The sequence below is a fragment of the Camponotus floridanus genome, unplaced genomic scaffold, assembly GCF_003227725.1.
Source record: "Camponotus floridanus strain SB8 unplaced genomic scaffold, Cflo_v7.5 scaffold48, whole genome shotgun sequence".
Classification (NCBI taxonomy): domain Eukaryota; kingdom Metazoa; phylum Arthropoda; class Insecta; order Hymenoptera; family Formicidae; genus Camponotus; species Camponotus floridanus.
The window spans coordinates 617,786-640,814 of NW_020229636.1; the positions used below are offsets into that span (position 1 = coordinate 617,786).

At 31.1% G+C, this 23,029-nt stretch overlaps 1 protein-coding gene across 1 annotated transcript; it reads left to right on the forward strand.

Moving 5' to 3' along the window:
* Positions 1-4,431: 4,431 nt before the first annotated feature.
* On the forward strand, positions 4,432-22,870 carry LOC105255049 (transmembrane protease serine 9). The gene is made up of 6 exons (XM_025412118.1): positions 4,432-4,490; positions 5,141-5,301; positions 12,932-13,109; positions 18,724-19,028; positions 20,334-20,485; positions 22,569-22,870. The coding sequence occupies exons 1-6, from the start codon at positions 4,432-4,434 to the stop codon at positions 22,737-22,739; spliced, it is 1,026 nt and encodes a 341-aa protein (XP_025267903.1). The 3' UTR covers positions 22,740-22,870.
* Positions 22,871-23,029: the final 159 nt, after the last annotated feature.

Here is a 23,029-nt window from a genome sequence, read left to right on the forward strand (position 1 = left end):
TTTTATAGAATTTTATTTGAAAATTTGAGAATTTTTATAATTTATAATATGCATTCAAATGAAATTCTATTAATATTTAAAATCAATTCATGTAGATTTTTAAATAAGTTTTGCATCTTCATAAAAAATTTGTCAGTAATCGAATAAAGTGACATGAATTTTAAGAAATTAATAAAGCTCTAAATGTGAAATATAAATTTAAATTTTTCGAAATAGTGAGAGAGAACCAGATGAGAATGTGATAGTGCCTCAGTTTTAGAGAAAATTAATTTTTTTTTTTTTCAAATTAAATCGTTGCAGAGCGATAAGAAAATTTGTAATCATGCGTGAAATATTTTTATAATATAAACGTATCGAGTAGCATTACAGAACAATTAAAATCCTACCCAGTAGAATTAAAATCTTAAGAAATTAAAACGCATTTTATTTTGCATATTACTCAGGGACACGACCTTGAGAACATATGTCAAGATTAAAATCATTAATGATGGGAAGTATGTATAAAAGTGAATATATTTACCAGAATTTTTTATTAATAAAATTATACCAACAAAAAATTCTAATTAAAAGCAATAAATATCATTAACTCTCAATAAATGCAGCGGAAATATTATATAACTTTTCAGCATTGTGACCGTGAAATAAGACTTCCGTGTGTCTACTATATTATCTCGTCTCCGGGATGAATTTGACCTAGTTAGCTAGCTGCAGGAACATGTCACGTTATCTGTGCTGAATGCAGGTAACTTATATGCATGATCAACCGTGTAGGCAAGCTTCAATGAAGAAAGAGGTGAGATGATGCAAATGTACGCGACGTTACACAGTAAAAAATTGTGCGTCCATATGTTAAAATTTTCTTGTGTTACTATATTTTGATTACTCTTCAATGTAAAATTAATATACAATCTATATATTATTATTTTTATAACGTTTTCATGTGTTACATTTATGTCACCTTCATAATTTAACACTTTGTATATGTCTCTTAGAAATAGAATATTATTTTAAGTATTTTGAACATAATCATTTTAAACAATCATCATTTTAACATGTCTCAAAGTCAGTTTAATATTTTAAGAAAAGTAAATAAAGTAAATCTTCAAATAATCTTGAACTTTGACATACAAAAAATAATCAAATTTACTAAAATCAAATGTTCTTATTACAAATAATTTAAATTAAAATAATTACTATTATGTTAATATACTCAACATTTCTTACGAGTTATTGTAACTATTTTTTCATGTAATTTTTAATTAATTTGTATGTTATTTTTATATTACATTTTATATTATATTTGTATGTTATTTTTATATTACACTTAAAGTTAACAAAATTACAAATTAATACAAATAAATGTAAAGTATTATGTCAATTATTTTTAGTTTGGCAAGAAGAAACATACGACGAATGAGTTATTTTAACTTAAAATTTACAGTGGATTTTTTGGGACATGTGAAAAATGTTATAATTAACATTTTATTTTTTACTGTGAATAGATGCCATATCGTATCATGAGACAAAGACTGGGTCAAGTTTAGTGGAACATGGATAGAGTAATACCGTCTCCGCAGTCTATGGATCACACATACACTTGCGTGAGTAAACATTTGCAACGCGTACACACAGTTCTTTATAGAAGAAAAACACTTTTTTGTTGATTTATATATACAAAATATCAAAACTATTTTATTATTTAAGCACAATTATTCATGCTTAAATAATGACACTATCGGAACAAATTATTATTATAACACATTATTAATTTGCTTCGCATTTTTTCTCTTCATTCTAATATTCAAATGGAGAGAATTCGAAAAAGAAATTAATATGATAATTTTGCTTATATAGAAAATATTCATCTTTCATTCGTTAATATATGATCTTGCACTTGAAGGGAACTGTTAAATACATTTTATATACGATCATCAAATTCTACAAAGCTTATCTCTCGAATTTAGTAATATAAAGAGTGTTCTTACAGAAGAGTGATTTTCTCCGTTCTCCATTTTTACATTTTTCACCGCGTGCGTTTGAAGCATCTTTATTTCATCGTTATCTTTAGCAGACAGATGAATTCTTTTTCCGTTCGTCGCGAAAGAAAGAGGCGGAAGTTTATAAATATCACTGCGAAGCAAAAAAAGATATGTATCGATTCGGCCATTGATTATTCAAGTACGTAACGTTCTACATTTTCCTAATTGATCTCTACCGTGCGGGCAATCTTCTTTTTTCATTGACATTCATTGGTTGTCGTCGACCGCGGGAGATAAGAGTCGGAAATAGTTTCTCCTAAAGTCCTATCGACCTTCGCAAGATTATGGATTCATCCTTGGAAGTCCAGTAGGTGGACCGAAGCAAAAAATCGAAGGTTTCTACTAGCGCCGAGATGGGCACGAGATAAATTTTAATATACCAATGAATTTTGTTCCCCTCATACGTACATCATATCGATCTTGTGCCTGATTCCATTTGACACAATAAGCTACTCTACTCATGTGTCTTGGACTTTTAAATTCATACACACAGGCTATATAATAAAAATAATAAAATAATATAATATAAATTTTTTTTAAATGTAATAAAAATAATAAAAAAATATAATAATAAAAAATATAACTCGTGAATAATGTCTTTCAAAATTATTCAATATGAGCAAAATTCGAATTACGATTTTATATAGTTTGCATTCAAGCAGCATTTTTTTCATGTAAATTTCTTCGTAAAAATAATTACCTTACACAAATGATTTAAATAGCGTATTTTCGCGAAAATTTATTAACTAGAATATCTCTACATATTTCATTATATAATACAATCGTCAAAACACGTAATATAATTTTTTGCAACTATAATTGTAATATTATCATAGCTTAAACATATTTTTTATCTATAATTACATAGATTTTTGTGATCTAGTTTTGACGAAGTGACAACGCTAAATACTTGATTGTATTATGGAACTCTCCATATATACGTATATATATATATATATATATATATATATATATATATATATATATATACACACACACACATATATATATATTCTTTTATTTTATATATATATCTTTTATTATATATATATATATATATATATATATATATATATATATGCGGTAGTGAAGATAGGAATAGAAATTGAAATTTCGAGTCCCCTTAGGTATAATTACGCTATTCTATTGCTGTGCGAACTAATAACAGAAACTCTCGTGAACGACAGTTCCGTCCCCTGATTATCCTGGCCACCTGTCACAGCGATTACTCGTAGATACATAATCCGATCGCCGTTTGTCGATGACAGGCGACGTCGTACAGAACGTATGCACGTGCAAGCTATGATTACACACGATGACCATGTTTATTCGCCGCTGTAACCGGCGCCTGACCATCCGAAGATCTGGAACCGCGATGTACGTGCATTTCATCCGTAATGGCAATATATACAAGTTCACGATTGCAATCACGATCTCCGATGCTGTCGAACGCTACGATGCGCAGCATATATCTCGCTGCCTAAAAGCATCACCGAGCGCATCACGCAAATTATAGATGTAGAAAGCACATTAAATTTAACCAATGCACATGTGTTGCGATTGAATGTGCCAGATAATTCTTTTCGTATTATAGAGTATCTTTTTGAATGTATTATGTAGCATGAGGCATTTAAAGTGTTGCAAGCCATTTTCGTATAAAATGCATTATAACAAAAAATGTTTTACATAAAAACTATTTTGTTTGCAGGAAAAAAAAAGATAAGGATATTAATTTGGTTTTAAATGTAAGTGCTAAAATTTTGTAAAGGTCAACTTTAATTCTTTTTGTTAATGGAACATAGTTTAAAAAATATATATACAATTGCTTGTTGCAAATTTATGTTTATTTTAAAAATTACTTTTAAAATATTTTTTAAAAAACAATTATATACTTTATTCTAATTGATTCTTTTATTATTTCTTTTATTATTTCATACATAAAAATATTAAAGTAAAATAAAATGGAAGAATAAATATTTTACGAAGTATTTCATAGTTTATATAAAATTATGTTTATATCAAATTGAAATATATAATATTCTTTAAACTTCAATTTTTAGTTATCGTATCATTATAATCTTTTATGCAAAATATTGTGATGAATCAATTTATATAAAAAAATTGAAATGGTTCTATTAAAAAAATCTAGATTGATCTTAATATGATTTTGGCACCTACACTCCAAAGTCAGACTAATCTTTATATATTCCTATTTTTTTCCTTTAAATGAAATACCTTTTACTTAAAACAATTTTTGCTGTCCGTGAGAAATGATAAGTTGGAAAGGTCGCTATTAGATATCTATAAACGTTTAAATATCTAATAAACCTAATTTTCTGTATTTCTCACTAGGTATAATGTGTACTTTCAAGAATGATTTGTAATATTTTAAATGTCTCACCCTATATATAAGTTCTTTCTTAATATCATTTTAATTTGTAATATAATAATATTAAAATAGGAATACTTCATAAACAAATATATTTCAAGTTTAATTTCAGATTTTTTAGAATTTCTATATATTTATGCTTTAATAAACCTATTTTTGAAAAAAGAGAAACTTTGATGATTTTCTTTGACGGATATTCTATTAAACATAGATATATTATAATTATATTATATAACACATTTCACATTAACTTTATCACACGGTAAATGAAATCAAAACAAGTTTAAAAAATTACAATCTCGATATAGTCGATAACAATCGACGGAAATTAAATAAATTTTGTCCTTTCAATATATTATATTCACATGTATTATGCAATCAAATAATTACACATATATACGCATTTTAAACCCGATTATTAATCCTTCAGCCTTCAAACAGTTTGCTATTCTTCTTTCAATCTTTCATATTAGACTTTCGCCTTGAAAGTCACGTCAGGGTTGCGTCGGATTTTATCGACAAATCACGCGGGTGACACCGCGTGTATCAATGGCCACGAATTCAAGGCGAAGTTCACGGTCTTATCAACGTCATGTACGACATACGGAAAGCTACAGCAAGGGCGTTGGCGGGGGCGGCGATTGGGAGCGCAATGACAAAGAAAGAAATCGAGGCGAGGAAAGATACGATCGTGGTTGCACGATGTATAAAGAAGCGCCGACACCGACGAGAGTGAGACATTTTTTGATTGCTCACCGACAAAGGCGCAGCAGTTTCGAAACGAGATGATTAGCCCAGTGCATCCAATCGTTATGTTGACGCTTGTGCTATTCTTTGGGATTTTCACGCGAGTTCAAGCCGAATATACTAATCGTGAGTAGATTCTGAATATATTGATATATTTTTATCATGTCACACACACACACACACAGATTATGCCTCTGCAAAAATAATTTCGCTTCATGGTAAAAAACACACGAAACATAGAATATACACGAAACATCTGAATATGGTTAACATTCTATGAAAATAATTTATATTCTATAAAAATAATTAAAAAAATTTAGTAACCATAGAGAAAGAGAGAATATTGCTTATTTATTATTTTCTTAAATTTCTAAGAGCATTTTTAATATGGTGAAAAAATGTGCTCCTATAGAAGCGAAGTAATTTTATGATTATTTCGGAATTACTTAAAAATGAGAAAAGAAAAGAAGAAGAGAAGGAGAGAAAAAGAAAGAGAGAGAAAGAGAGAGAGGGAGAGAGAGAGAGAATGTATATAAATATTACAATATAACAATTACTATATAAATATTACAATATAACAATTACTCTTCTGTAATTAAATAAAAAACCATTAAACTCACTTTAAACTTGGCAATTTATAAAAAAATACTTTTAATAATTTTTGACAATGCATACAACTAATATATTATTGCTAAAGACTTAATTTTAAGAAAAATTGTTCTTTACTGCTTTTTTTATACCATGAAATAATCATTTAAATAATTTTAAATGACTTTTTTTAGCATATAAATTATATATGTTTTATATTTTTAATTCTGTATATTACATTTCTTATTTTCCAATTATGCGAATATTACTTTCTGCAGCATGCAACTCGAAATATGATGCCGTGTACTGTGTCTTATTACGCGCGCTGTAATAGTAATAACGAAATGTACATAAAGTATGTACTACCACACGCAGAATGTACTCCTGCGCACTTATTTTCGTAGCTATCCGTGAAGTGGAAACCTAAGGCCTCTTCTGTGGTTCTCAAAGTTTAGGTAGTAAACTTACTTTATCAAACTACAACATCTATAGTAAACTCTGTATTAGTCAGTTCCCTCGAAACTCTGAGAAGCTCGCCAACTATTCCTGTTGCAATTAATTTTTCGAGAACTTATTTACTGCGTGGTGCATTATGCAACATATTTCATTTTGATATTATTCCAGGAAATTCAAGTAATTGTGTTGCCTTAACTTCAATTACGCCAGTTGTGTATTTTTTTATCCATTACACAGATGTCAGAAATCAAAGTGACTCTTTAATGATTTTTTAACGATTTTTCTATGTTAATAATAGAATTTTTCAGATAATTATCTTTTAAAATCTTATAATGATTTCTTCTCAGTTATTATATATTACAATTTAATTTAATCTTTATGCTGTTAATTTATATTTTTACTTGTAATCAATTAAACATAAAATATGAAAATATTAATTTACAAAAATATTAATTTACAAAATAGCATATTAGGGTTACTTTAAATATTTTTCTTTTATAGAAAACAATGTCAAGCATACAAGTCTATTGTAACAAATAATAAAATCATTTATTCAAATGTGATTTTATCTTTCATATTTTTATAATCGATTCAACCAATAACAAGATTATCAGATTACTTATAGGAAAAAAAAGCGATGAGAGATATAGCAAAACAATTATTTTTTAACTTTAGCACGTACCATTTCCCGATTGCATTTGTATGTAAATATCGATTTAGCTGTAAAAAAGTATATTATGAAGCTTAAATGGCGCCAGTAGTACTTGGCACAAGTAAATAGGTAACGAGGTACACGTAAACGGCTTGCAAATCGACAATTGTTATTTTCAAAAATCGACGCAGGAAATATCGAAAATGTATTTTCCGGTAATTGGAACAATGGATGCATAATATTATGCGCATTTTATAAACTGGCTCGTTGCCGCCGTCTCGACGACAAGCTCGACCGCTACGACGACCGCTCTCGTGTTTCTCTGTGGGGTAGCGTCCATTTAACCGAAGTAGAGGCACTAGATGGTGAGCGGAAGTCAATGGAGAATTCGGAATAGGAGCTTGCGGATTACGCTGCAACACCGGAAGTTAATAAACCGAATTTAGTGTTCGGCTTCAGCGTAGCGAACGTTCGCTTCGTCGTTGCTTTCCAACCAATAACCCGGGAATGACTTAACGAGAGAGACTAAATGAGAGAATAAAATGGGATGTAAAGTGGGAGCAAATATATAATCAATTATATATATCGGAGGGGATGGCTCGATGTTTTTAAATATATAGTTTCAAAAAATATTTGTTAAATATACTGGCGATTATTTCGCGGTTTAATCAAGTAATGTCAGTAATAATAGATGTAAAATAGTGTAATAGGAGATGTTGTGTTTCATATAATTTAAATTAATTTTTTTGTGTTTCATATAATTTAAATTTTTTCGGTTAACCTATTGCAAAAGTAAAGCGATATTTATTTATCTTTACTTGATGGGATAACACTCGAGAGAATATTTTGCAATTAACATATTGCAACATCACTAATAGTAATACCAATTACGTTAATAAATTATAGTTTAGTCAAACGAAATGAAATTCGATATTTATCTTTAATTGATTGGATAATACACGAGGGAATATTTTGTGAGATTACGCTTTTACGGTTATTATGCTAATTATGGTTTAGATATTTGATATGGCAGATGACAATTAGCGGCTAAGCATTAGTATATGTGCCGAGGATGTTACATTGATCTAATATGATTAACAGACCCTTGTTTATCATATAATTGCAATTTATCTGGCTGTAGATACATTATATCTCTTATTATTTATTTATATGTATAATCCATAGCTCTTAATAAATTTTAAATTTTATTTGATTTCCTATATGTATTCTATCGACAAAGTAAAAGCTTTCAGATTATTAAAGTAAATTTTATGCATCGATGTAAACCAGAATTATCAATGAGTATGTATTTGGAGACCAATTTTAAAGCTAATTCCTTTAATAGGAGATAGTTCTTTTTTTAGAGATAGCTTTTTACATATGAAATATATTTTTCGCTATTTTGGCAATCGTGTATAACGTGTCTTTTAATATCGATGAAATTTCCACTTATTCAAACAGATAGATACAAGAACGGGTAAATATTTCATTCCGCGTGTGAGAATTCATCGACCAACCAGCCGAACGATCGGAATAAAATGCATGCGCTTGGAAAAAATGATGGAATTAACGCGCCGCAAAAAACTGTCTCCCATGTTGATTTACGTCCTAAAAAGCCCTCGTGCCAGCGACAGCACGTTGATAGATTATTTAAATAACACATCCTGGTGTATAATGTAGATTGTATAGAGTGTCATTATCTCGTTTACAATTCACTCTTTGATGCGAAATATCAGACGGAGCACGTTGACTGGGTGAATTTAATAAAGCTAATTATTTGTTTTATCGGCAATAAAACGCTCGTTTCCATCAAATATTTAAGCACTATATTATGTGAAAGCGAAGCAACGATGGTTTATTCATCACATCGACAGCTGCCTACCAACTATTCCTTCACTGAACAATTACACTGATCATTATGGGCATTAATTTTACGCTTCGTGACTGAGTAATCAACCGCGATGTTATGTGGAAGGGATGGTGCAACATTTAAAATAATTAATCTTTCATATTGCCGCTTACTGAATAAAATTTTGATAATTATTATCACTCAACAGATCGTAATCAGCATCTGGCGCCCATTAAACAAATTATATTGTTGTTTGAAATCCTATTCCCCGAACTCTCTCTGCGCATGTGTTATTTATTTACGTGAATATATATATATATATATATATATATATATATATATATCGAACGTTATTAAAATATTTTGCCGAATTTCAGAAATGGATGACTCGTTTTATAAATCCAACGATTTATAAATAAAAGATAATCAGTATTGCGTGGAAAAATATATTCCTCGCATGAACTATTCGACTCACGGGCCGTTACCGTTATTTCGTTCGATAAATAAATTACATAACTGCGTAAATTACGTTATTGTTACTTCGCCTGTTATGATTGTCTGCATATACAGCCGTTACATAAATGTATTGAAAATCAGAAAAAAATGCAGTTTATATGCATTAAAATTAAATGTATGTCAATGCACAACTATTAATATAAATTTGAAGAAATAAATTTGCTTAAATAATAATAGTTAGTATAAATAATTGAAAAATTATTTGAAAAGGCGTTTTCGAAATATTGAGATCTGCTGTTACGTAAGCGAAAGGTGAGTGCGTACGGAATAGAAGAATAGATGTGGATAGCCTTGCCAAAGGCCAAAAATTGGCAAGTACGCGATCTTGGCGTAGCTCAGTAATTCTCCATACTCTGTAAGCGATGGTTTCAATGTCAAAATCGTGACAAATGGTATCTGGAAGGCTTTTAACCCGTACGAGGTCACGAGAAGGCTAAACTTCTAATATCAGTAAATCTACGACTTATCGGTAGAAAAAGATAGGAATATATATTTTACTGCTCTGCGTTTCAGTGATATGAATGCAAATTATGGAGACTCTCCAGCATACGTGCAAAATTTATTATATTTTTCTGAAAAAAATTTACAAATGTCTCAAATTTTTATTTTATATTTCTCAGTCTTCCGTTTTATTATTATCGAATGTCGCTTTAATAAGTACATACATTTAACAGGAAACTTGTTGTAGGAGCAATATCAAATTATGAGATTTATAGGACGGATATCGAATTATCGATGAGATTGTATAATTACGTTATTCTTAATTTGAAATATTAAAATTAAAAACCTACTCGTAAAATACATTTAACAATATATCATGTGCACTACGATATATGTATAATACGATAACAAATTTTATATCTCTAACGATTCAAATTGATACAAATAAAAGCTAGATGTATAGTCAGAGAATAATCTCCAAGTAAGCAACTTTTATCTCGATTAATTTTTCAGATGAGATATCGAGCATGAAATTGTTTCGACGGGTGTCCATGTTAGCCTCCAGATTTATCTTATCGTTGGCAGAGAATCAATATCGAATACAACTTAATCTCATTCATATCTAAGATATACAAGATAGAAGAAGGATATTATGAAGGATGCACAAGTCACTGAGCAGAGTGAAATTTGTAGAATTAAGAGAAATAGTATACCATTCGAATTTTCCTCTATCAATCGTCTCAATCAGTTATAAAAGCGATCGACCGACATGGCAATGTTCCTCGCGTATTATATGACCTCACAGATCCGCATAGAATCCAGATTGCCAATACAACACAAGCGCACTGCGACTTCGACTGCCAAGATACCGTCGATTTATAGCCACGGTCAGGTTTTTCCCGAAAACACGCGAAAAGAGAGTGGTCTTTTTTCGACACTCCCTGAGCACAATCCGATCCAGGCAGGAAGGATAAACGGGGCAGCTCCGCGTTCATCCCGGAGCCACCAAACCGAGGCATCGACTCGTATTATCATGATCGCGTCCCCGGGCTGGTTTTGACATATCTATTACGCGTTTCGGAATAGAGGCGACTTCGAATTCTATGCCCCCCGTTTCGCCCTCCCGCCGTCCTGGCCGCTTCGACGTCCTTTCCTCGTCCGTTGTGGAAGAGCGACGGGGATGGGAAACGCGGTGGTGCCGGCGTAGAGGTCCAATTAATCAGTCGGGGCGTGAAACGAGAGAGGGGGAGCTGATTCGGAGGGGAGGGTGCTTTAAGAGGGAGAAGGAAGGGTGAGGGAATCGGGGATGCAGAGCGGGGGTGTCGCAGGGATTGTAGTGACAGATCCGCCGTATCTGTCCCTATCTGCTCGGGGCATTAAATTCGCGCGACGCCAACGCCGTGCCGCCACCAGAGAGAATTCATTCGAATCGGTTAACATTCCGGTAACGCAGCGATTCGGGTTTCAATTAAATGCAACGCCGTTAACAGACCCCCATCGCGCTGCACCGGGGCAGATTTTAAGAACGTAATCCCATTGACTTCTACGAGAGTTCATTCGAAAAAATCAGAAAGAATCAATAATGCGTTATTATCAATGCGATGCTTCTCCTCAAATATACTGAGTCGTTTCCTTTGTAAGAATATGATTGAATCGGTTATAAGGGTACGTATCTCTCAATTTTCCAGCAAATCCGAGAAATTCTTTCATTATTTTTTTAAAAAAATATTTTTATAGAAATTTGAACATCAAGCAATTATTAAAAAATTAATATGTAACTAATTATGATCCAAAAATTATATTGAGTTTTATGTACAGCAATATATGTGAAGTAAAAATTTAATAATAAACACTATTGTAAAGATTCTTCTGCGTCCTTCTACAGCGACCGAGTCAATTACAATTTGGTGTAATTGGTGGAAATTAATTGTGCATACTAATTAATTGTTGCGTACTAATAATGATAACAATTTATGATTATTGCTATTGGATAATGATATTGATGATATGGATAATTGTCAATTGCAACTGAATATATTTTCATTGCATTTTGACTGCATCTATCACATTGTAACATTCACTTATCGTAATATTTATTTGCATCTTATACTAAAAAATGGTTGTCTTTTCTTCTTAAATTTATATTTATATAATTGATATTTTTTAAAATTTCTTTAATCTTAATATATTGATAAATCTCTCCTCTTTCTGCAGTTTTTAAATACTTTGATAATAATAATAGATTAAATGTAAGCGAAAGGAATTGAAATAAATAAAAAATAAATCAAATTCTTTAAAATTTTTCTAAGAATGGCAACCGATATTATTTTTAAATTTTGATTAAAATAATAAATCAGGCAAATAAATATAGTTAAAATTATATGCTGTTATTTCGTAAAAATATTAACTCTCACAAAATATTTCTAACAAAATTTCGCCCTTAAGTTTTACTATCGATAAATTTTGCTTAAATAAATTTTGTTTAAAATGTATATACCTATCTTTACAATTGATCATAATATCATTGAATTGTCTGTCAAGATTTCTATCATACGCGCAAGTCGCTCTATCTATTGGGACCGATATCACAAATATTAATCATCAAATGAGATAAACGACGATCAATAAGCTGTTAATATGCTCTCATAAACAAACGGTAACTCGGAATAATCAAAACATAATATAACAATATTATCAGTATCTAATAGCAAATGCGATTCTACTAGTTTTTTAAATTTCTCTTATAAACTTGCAAACAGTTTGTCATCGATTAGATGTAGAATAAATAAAACATAAAATAAATACAGGATAGAAGCTATGAAACATAGAAGCTTTTTATACATTTCTAATGTAGGAATTTGCGGATGGTAGTAAATTGCATAAAAATATACAAAAAAAAATACAGAAAAAATATTACTATGAGAAGAAACAATATCTTAATCTCGTAAAAAATTTAAAATAAGTTAGTTTTTATAATAAGTTAAAAAGAGAGAGCGACACTGACAAGATGAAACATTGGAAGTATCATTAAATTATACAGGACGTTATCCAATTTAGACACTCTCAATGTGTCGATACTCATCTTCGTTTCGTTCACGCAACAAAAAGAAAAAAGAAATTGACGCCTAAGATCATGTCGCAATCGATCAATGCGACACTGATGGCTTTATATATTGCGCCAGAACTTGCAACGAGATCACCGAGGCAATTAATCGTTACCGAGCATTAACGAGGAAATCCGTATTTGATATTAGTGGCAGATGTTCCATGCGGTAGAAGCGGGATACGAGAGGCGAGAATTGTCGGAGGTCAGGACGCAACGCCACGTGAATTTCCATGGCTCGTAAGCATAACGAGAAAGGGTGGACACTTTTGTGGGGGTGCCATCCTGAATTCCAGATTTATACTCAGCGCCGCGCATTGTTTGTGTTCGTAAGTAATATATGTTACATCACGATATAATTTTTTTTCTAATTAATTAAAGTTGTATATGTAAAAATGGAGTGAATACTAGAGAAAGAAACAGAAAGATATATATGTGCATCTGTATTTCTGTATGTGTATGTGTAATATAAATAGAAAATACAGAATATGTTCTTAATTTTACTTATACTTCCCCAACAAGTTCTCAAAAGAGACATCTCTTCATTAACAGAGACTACACGGACTATAAAGGCTAAGTCCTTTACAAAGTAAGTTCTAATTTCAACAATCGATCGGAAACTTACAATTTCTTGTGACAACTTTTAATGGGATACGTGCATATTAATTCTTGTTAAATCCCTCCTCCATCCGCAAAGGAGACCTGATTATTATTGTATTATTATTTTACATTATTTATGTATAAAATAAAATTATATATATATATATATATATATATATAAAATTTTATTTTAATAATAATATAAATAATCTATAATAATAATAATAATAATAATAATAATAACAACAACAATAATAATAATAATAATAATAATAATAATAATAATAATAACAACAACAACAATATATATATATATATATATATATATATATATATATATATAACCCGCGCGTTTAATATTATCAAAAATATTTTATTAAATATCAATTTTGTTTTAAATTTCGTGATTTTAATAGTATTTTGATTGCATTGAATATTATTCAGGGAATTTAATGTTTGATGTTAAAGAAAACTTATATTACGAAATATTTATTAAAGGAAAATTAATTTCAAAATTTGAAATAAAACTCTTATTGTAAAAATTCAGCAAGATTTTTTTTCTATAATTAAATGATAGTTATTAATATAAGTTTCTCTCAAATATTGTTGTGATTATTATTATTATCTACATATTGACATATTATCATTGAGTACTGTTTGTTCAATATTATTATTATAAAGTTTATTCAACTTTATTTTATTTACAAAATTAATATCAATTTTTTTTTAAAATCAGAAAAGTTAACATCAATCTTTTAAAAAAAAATAAAAAAAAATCAGAAACGGAAAAAGCACGCACAAAAAACTATGCATGAAAAGAAATTTTAAGCAGAACTTAATGTGCATATATGAAAATTATGCACATAAACGTCACAGTAGAATTTAAACTACACTGCAGGAGCATTGGTCCCTGTTATACAAATATGACAGATGCAACTCTGCGTATCCGCATACAAATTTTGTTGTATTAATATGTCAAGTTGTAATAAAAACGAACAAATCTTTCACAACAAAAGCTATATTCTATAGCTATGTTCTATATAGATTTGTTTAGAGAATACTATTGCTAATTAAGTACAAATTTCTCCTAATAAAATATACAATATGGCGAAAGAAAGAGAGAGAGAGAGAGAGAGAGAGAGAGAGAGAGAGAGAGAGAGAGATGCACATACTTAGTATAGATAAAAATGAATTTTATAAATCTTATTTAAATATGAGCTTATCAAATGACTGTAATGTGATTATTAATTTTAGATTTTTAATTTTTACAATATGGATTATGTTACTAAGTATAATAAAACAAATAATTGAAAGTAAATTTAATGAATGTGACAACACAAACTGCTTCCTTTTCAGAGAAATTTAAATATTTTATATAATATTGAAAAATAATATATCTTTTTTTAAAATGACATTTTCTGTAAAGTTGATTGTTTTGCATATAAAGTTTAGTTTTCTTCACGCAGTTTGAGAATATTTTTCCAATTTTTCACGATATCGCATTCTATTATATTTATTCACATTGTCATAATAATGATTTCAATTTTTACAATTGTTATTGAATTATTATTAGTATATTGAGATATCAGATGATTATAACCACCCGAATTTAAGAGCGGCATTGCAAAAAAATGTTCCAACATAATCTAGCCTAAAATAAATACATAAATAAGAATATCGAAATTAATTAGTAAGAAAAATTTTATATTTAGCACATGCGAATCTAAACAAAATAACAATTATTCTTATTATGAAGAATATTATTGCATTTTCACATACATATATGTTATAGCATATTTATATTTTTTCCAATTGTAGTGAATTTAAATATTCTATTTTTTATGAATTATGCTATCATACTATATCGTTGAAAATCTTACGATATTTATCTTTGCCGAGCGAGCGAATACAATAATAAGTACGTATGATTATGTCGCACATTAAACGGATAACAATCACTATTACTGCATAGCAGATGAGTTTACTACGCAGCCGTAGTGATATATGCGGGACACCTTTCGTGTAGATATAATTAAACGGGCGAGCAGATCCCTATAGCTGGGTGAGCAACAAAACGTGCAGATATTGCGTATCCCTTTCGGTTACTGAACAGATTACAGAGGAACGGGGTGGAGAGGGCGATATATAGGGGCCGCTCGGGGGTAGCGAGCGACTGCAGAGAGAATTCAGCGCCGAGCTTTGGCGTTGTAAACCATGATTGCGTGTAGATTACAGACCACTCAGTAATTGCTAGCAGCCATGCAAAACGCACGGAAACCGTTGCAACAAGACGCGAGGCGTCGGAATATGAAAATGAAGGTGACTGTCCATTTTTGTCACATTTTAACCCTTATCTCCTTTACCTTCTAACTTTCTCTTTTTCCCTTTTTGTATCATTTATGCAAGAACAAATTGACTTCTAACGTGTATCAATGATACCTAACACTCACTTACATTTATAGTGATTAAATTCTTGGTCATGTGACTTCTCGTTATCGTAAAGGAAATATTGCAGAATAAAATTCATTATGATTTATTTTTTAATCTTCTTAAACATTTCAACACTGATGCAGTGAATAATCAGTTTGCTATAATTTAAAATTCTTTTGATATAAATAAAAATAATATTATCACATCATACAATCATCTTTGTCGCAGAACTTAATCCAGGGAAAATATCGACAATCCAAAATAGTGCGTACAGCTTCGGTATAACTCAAACTAACTGTACGCACACAAAATAGAATTCGCTGAATTAGCGAACAACCTAAACAAATTATCACGCGTTGTTCTATCAAACTGATGGCGTGGCGACCAATTATTATTAATACAATGCGTGCTGCGAATAATATGGTTGATTAATCATCATGCGAGCAGATATGAATTATACCCGGATGGTGATACAAGAACTGGCAGCCTAGCGACGCAGAGTCGATATTTCTCGTTCGGCGATATCGCACGGTAAATTAATGTTCAACAGTACCTTATTGCTAACGTCATTCTCCGTTCAACGTTGCGTAATTCACGGCTGCGTCCCGATGCCGATATAGTGGTGCCAGGAGAGCCGCACGATATTTAACAAGCCGGACTGAAATTAATTCCAATCGATTTACCGATTCAGCATCCAATTAATTTTTAACGAGGCCACCGGTGTGTAGAAAAAAGATAGATCCGCTGTCGCACACCCGGATAGAGCAAACATTGTCCGCGTACAATAAAAAGAGAACGCACATGTACAATTTAATTGCAACAGTGTACGCTGAGCAATTAAGCCTCGTTTTAATTTATTTTAGTAAGTGGAAAAGCGACATCACACAATTTTGCTTTTTCATTACTTATCTTTTGTGAATAAGTAGAAAAAAAGTGCGCGTCAAAATATAAGGACTAAAAAAATTAATAATAAATTTTAAATTAAATGCTCATATATGGATATGTACATATATATGTATGCATGCATATTACACTAGGATTAAGTTTGGTTTCATTTAATCTCATTATATATATATATATATTGATCTGAGATTAAAGCAAAATAATTTCATACATCTCTGTATTTAGACATTGTGAAATATTTAATAGTTAATTAATATATATTAATATCTCATTTGTTATCAATCGGATTGCGTTTTGCATTTGGATTTGCGTTCATCATTATATAGGTGAATTTTATATAAAGAAGAGACAAAATGCAATTCGATTTATAACACTAACAAGATATAAACTTTCATCTATTGATAATCATGAGACATTACTTATAGACAATATATAGGTGAATGTAAAAAACTATTTCGTTAAGAAAAATGTACATAAAAAATATGTGATGCATTTAAAAAATTTTCAAACAGGCCAGTTTGTCACTAATTTTATGCATTTACTTAACATCGAGATTATCGCGTCTTTTAATAATAATGATCTCAATCTGTGTCAATTTTGTAATATATTTGAAATTGATTTTTGCTAACAAAATATCAATTTATAAAGCGAACATTTACGTCCAAGTTGGTTAGCCTACACAAATCACGTCGCTGCAATCATTGTGCTCCTCGGTGCAACGTCTGAGCGGTCGCGCATTTTAATTGGAAGAGCGCAGCGACAGGAAGAGAAGGAGATGCATTGAAAGTAAACCGTATAATCCGCGAGTCGCGGGACAATAGAGGGGACTCGACGACGATGGAAAGGTCCATTAAAGCGGCTTTGTAAGAAGCGGCGACGAAACAGGCCCTGGAAACTTAGAAAACGCTCCGCGATAAACTTCTAAGGAAGAGAAGGCGAGGGAGAAAGGGGTTGCTTGACGAAAGTGGAACGGTAGGGTGCTCGTGAAACATAGTGAAGGAACGCTGGGCAGAGAAGGGAGAAGGAACGGGTACAACGGATAGTCCTGATGGAGGGGGTGTCGTAATTTTGTTAATTATTCAGAGGCACCGTAGACCGATTAATTAACTGAAGCCACTCCGGCCGGGTCAGGTATTCAAGAGTGCTTTGCAGAGACGCGGACGCGTCGTTCGAGCGGCACAAAAATCCCAGTTAAATAATTACCGACTTTCCAGGGAAAGAAACTGCGAAAGAGAGTCGGAATTCATTGGCGCAATTGAGGGGACCGTGAACGGGGGCGGGTGATACCGGGATATTAATCGACGGCGGATAACTTTTTGTTCCTCCAAAATGCATACACGTGATTTGGAATTGTCGAATTGGATTTGTCAAATTGAACAAGTAAAAAAGCGACGGGAACGTCATTTGAGTTTTCGCATTCGCATTAATAAGACGCAAGTATTACTATTCATATTATTTTGTTTCTCATTTGTTGTTTTTGTTATATAAACAATAAAAATTTGTGCAGGTGGCGTCAAATGTTTCGAAATTTTATGAACGACAAACGTTTCTCGAATTTTTTACTTGAATTTTTATTCAGCCAATTATTCATGCACTCTTTCATCTTCTCATTTAATTTTTTTATTCAATTTTTAATAACTGCGAGCAATTAACAGTGATTCTATAGATAATGAAATATTTCGTATTACTTAATTGCGTTATTACATTATGCTGAAAAAATAAAAACGTGAATTAAACGAATAGATTTTATTCGTACATCTTTATAGTATTATTTAATATGAATAATACCCTGTTGTTTTAATCATGTAATTAATATTTTTTACATTTTTTTGCATATATTTTTTCTGGAGAAAGAACAAAAAGAAATCTAAATATTTTACTAAAATTATGATATATAATATGGTTTAATTAAAATATAGTAATAAAAATTATTATATATATGTATAATAAATACAGACTGAAAATCGCTATATCATTCGTAAATTGAATCCGTCATCACTTTAATTTCAGCGGCACGAACAAGATTCCGGTGGGACAATTGCGTGTCACGTTAGGCGAGCACAATTTAAGGGCTCCAGAAATGCCAGCCGCAAGACACGAGAGCGTCATAAACGCAGTATTGCACCCTAGTCACAGATGCGGCAAGTATGTAGACGATATTGCCCTGCTGGAACTTGCTAGACCGATCAGCTGGTCGGAAAGCGTGAAACCCGCATGTTTACCTGTGGCCACAGGAACACCAGGATATAGCACTTTCGGCGGTATGGAAGCCATCGTAGCCGGATGGGGCTGGCTCGGGGAAGATCAAAGCAGATGTGAGTAAATAATTATTTCCTTTTCGATACCGAAAAGATTACGGAAGTCTTGGGATGGGCTTCATTACGTCAATTATTCGAACGGACTTTGATATCTCGTCAAATAGGATGTCATAATAATATTTGCTTAAAATTATATTGTGATGGAAATTTTAACTTTTCTCGCATTATTTGATAAAAGAATTTTTTAACATGCTTTGTGACGTATAATGCTGTGTCAAAGTGACTACGAAATTAAAACATTTTGTTTATTAAACATATATTTCAAAATTAAGAGAAAATTGAAATAATGAAGCTGAATTTTATTTTATTATTTTTATATCATAAATAATATAATAAATATAGTAATGTATAAACGTGTTCATGAATTTAATTGCACTTTATGTTATACACTTGTCTTTTACTAACTTATCTGAATTAAAGAGGTTTAACTTATGAATGTTTTAACCCTTTTTAACCCTTAACGGAATTTTCTATCAGAATCAAATGTCAACAATATTCAAGTACTCTCAAATGCTTTCGATTTCTGCCAATTATTAGTAATTGGCATATTTCAAAATATATGTAAGCATTTTGTACATTTATACGCGATTAATGCATGCAACATAAAATTAGTAACGAGGGGTAAATAAATTCTTGCTAGAATATAACGAATATTAGATTGTGAATATTCTCGATGTGTTATTCAAGGTATTCATAAATACTTGAGATACATTGTAAGCCTGAAGTTTCGATAAATCTTAACACGATAATAATCGAAGCGACGACACACGCACTAAAGTTTCCATAATCATCAAAGTTTCTACGAGCGTCGAAATCCTACAGATATGAATAGAAATCAATAAAGTAGCCAAAGTCATCTTAATCATAAAACAAAAATCGTCAAATTGCATCATTTATAGGAAAAAAAATTTTAATTTTCGATCAATGTATCAATTATGAAAGATAATATTACAGGAATTTTGTATATACTTAATTAATTTTTTTCTGAATATATATATATATCACAATATGATTTAAGCAGATTTAATTTAGTGATTTATTTACTGTATATTTATTATTATTATTATTATCATTCTATTCTATTATCATTCTATTCTATAAAAAGATTGAAAGTTATCTAATTAAATCGTCGACATAAAAACCCTTATTTAAACAACTATTGACATTCAATGTTTATATTTCAATCGAAATCAACAAGTTTAAGTCAGTGATTTAAAAGAAATCTCGTCTCGGATGCGCGATGATTTTTGTTCGTGAAAGAGAGTTGCCGCATATATCGAAACGATTGCCATTATGTTCCAGACAAGAGAGCGGACGTGTTGCAGAAAGTGGAAGTTCGCGTGGTAGCAAACACTGTATGCAGCGAATGGTATGCGAGTCAGGGCAAGTCGACCCGCATGGAATCAAAGCAGATGTGCGCCGGCTGGGAGGAGGGTGGAAGGGATTCTTGCTGGGTAAGTAAAAGGGTACCTCTATCGCATTTCCCGATTTATCCTCGGGTGCAAAATGTCCGCGTGTGCATTCGCATTTTTTGCGCATTCGCGCATCGTTGCTTGCATCGGCGCCGCTTGTCGATCGTCCGATCACGGAATTCATGGTTCGTCGGGCGGGCGCGACGCGAATTTCAATAAATACCCACGATACCGTGGTAATACGCATACAATGCTGCTCGGGCATGATAGCCGACCATGCCGGATGATACCGGTCCCAGGTAATTGGATCGTATATAATTGCATCGGCCTCGCTCCGCGGATCTCTAACGTCGGCTGATCTTTATGCAAAATTGGGATAGAGATGGGAAAAAGAGCGATAACGTTTAATAAAAAGACAGAAAGTATCGTATCGAGCTTTCTGCATTATCGCCTTCATTATGTGTGACGAAGTGAATAAAGAACATGACAAATTGATTAAAAAAACTTTTAGAAAACTTTGTTTAAAAAGTTTAATATTAATATTAATGATGAGAGGACGTGCTTTACATGAAATATATCTATCACATGTAGCGAGAAAAATAACTTTTTTATAGACAATTAATAATATTTATATTTAGCTAAAGTGTTTAGTAAATCGCGATACATAAATTATATATTATAATTGAATTTAAGTCAATTGCGCTTATATGCTTCCAATATTACAAAAATATTAATAATATTAATGATAAATATATATGCATATACCAAGCTCTTATCTAAAAATCATGCTTGTCTTCTTTATGTTCGAAAGAATTGAAAGGAATGTCATTTACAATGTTATCATATCATAATAATCTGAAAATCAATTTTTATTCTTTTTCTTTTTTATGTTATATTTCCTCTCGGGGGAATGGACAATACACACTTCCCCTGTCTTGCGAATGTTAAATTCACGTTGTCAATTAAGACAATAGTTTCTATGAAGGAAAACCACTTTCCACGAGAATTCGTAGCATTATCAAATCGGAGCAAAAATAAGAATAAGATAAAAATAAGAATATTAACCGCCTTCTTGTCTTCTCCGATAAGTTTTCTCCGTGTCTCCGTCACATTCTTATCAGCAATTTCTATTTCCCCCAGACGAAGATATTCCCGGGAAAACAATTGAGAACGGACATATTGCTTCGAAATATATCGAGGAGGGAAAAGTACAATATGGCTGAGGATTCCAATGGGAATTGAGATGTGCTAGATTTCTTGTTTACCTCGTTTGCGCGAAAACTAGGACTGGCAACTATAAAAATTGATTTCGAAGTAGATCGAATATAGCGCGGTCGGAATCATAACGAATCATCCTATAATATATTTCCGAATGCATCGAAAAATATTTTTTAAATATTTATATGTAGATTATTTCAATACATATGTAGATTATTTCAATACACTTCCAATGAGATATGATTATACAATATACAATCATTTTTGTTAATTTTGCATTTTTACAAAATTCATTTTTAAAAATTTTTCATTTTTAAATAAAAGAAAAAATATGAAACTATAAAATCATATTCTATTATTCTAACATTCTCGACAAAGGAATATTTTAGTGAGCAGGAAACGTATTTTTTGTCAAGATTAAAAATCATTTTTTCTCGATAAAGATGTTTCGCAAAACATCAAAAGCAATTATCGAATCTATTTTAATTTTTTATGTGAAAAAGAAAGAAAATAATTCACAATTAAAAATTTAAAAAAATTAATTGCCCTTCATATCTCGTAAAATTTTTATTGAGGAAAAATAGTTTTCTTTCTTAATTATTGAAGAAAAATCCTTAATTTATTGAGCAAAAAATTTTTTTTTCTTAATTGCCCAAGAATTAATACACGAAGTAAACTTAATATATAACAATAAATATTATGCTTGTAATATCTTATGATTTTCATCAGCAATGAAATTTATGATCCGCGTATGTGTACAACGATAATTTACGTTACGTAATAGATACTCCTTTCGTAATCCTAGAGTCCATATTAGAGCAAGTGGAATTTGCATCGCGTCGTTTAACTACGGAAGCTTACGGGATGTGCGGAGACGACATTGCACACATCCTGTACTTTATTTCAGGCTGACAGCGGCGGGCCCTTGATGGTCAGAAGTCATCCTGCCGGGCCCTTGATGGTGATCGGGGTGGTCTCGACCGGTATAGGCTGCAGCAGACCACGACTTCCTGGCATATATACGAGAGTTTCGGACTATGTTTCGTGGATTACGCAAGAGACACAATCCGGTCGATGATGGAGGAAAGTACAAACATGAGCTTTCATCTCGATGCCCAATTTCGTCTAATTCTAAGAACGAATTTGACTCGCGTCGATGATTAAAATAATTACCTCAAATTAATAATATTTTTTCCTTTATCACATAATCCTTCATCACATAATACAAAAAATTAATCATTCCAAACTTATAACTTTATTAAGAACTTATAATTCTATTTTAATTTATATTAAATTATTTAATTTATATTATCTATCAATCTATTAAAATATTTTGAAGATGTTTAAAAGAAAGTTTTTCAAACGTCT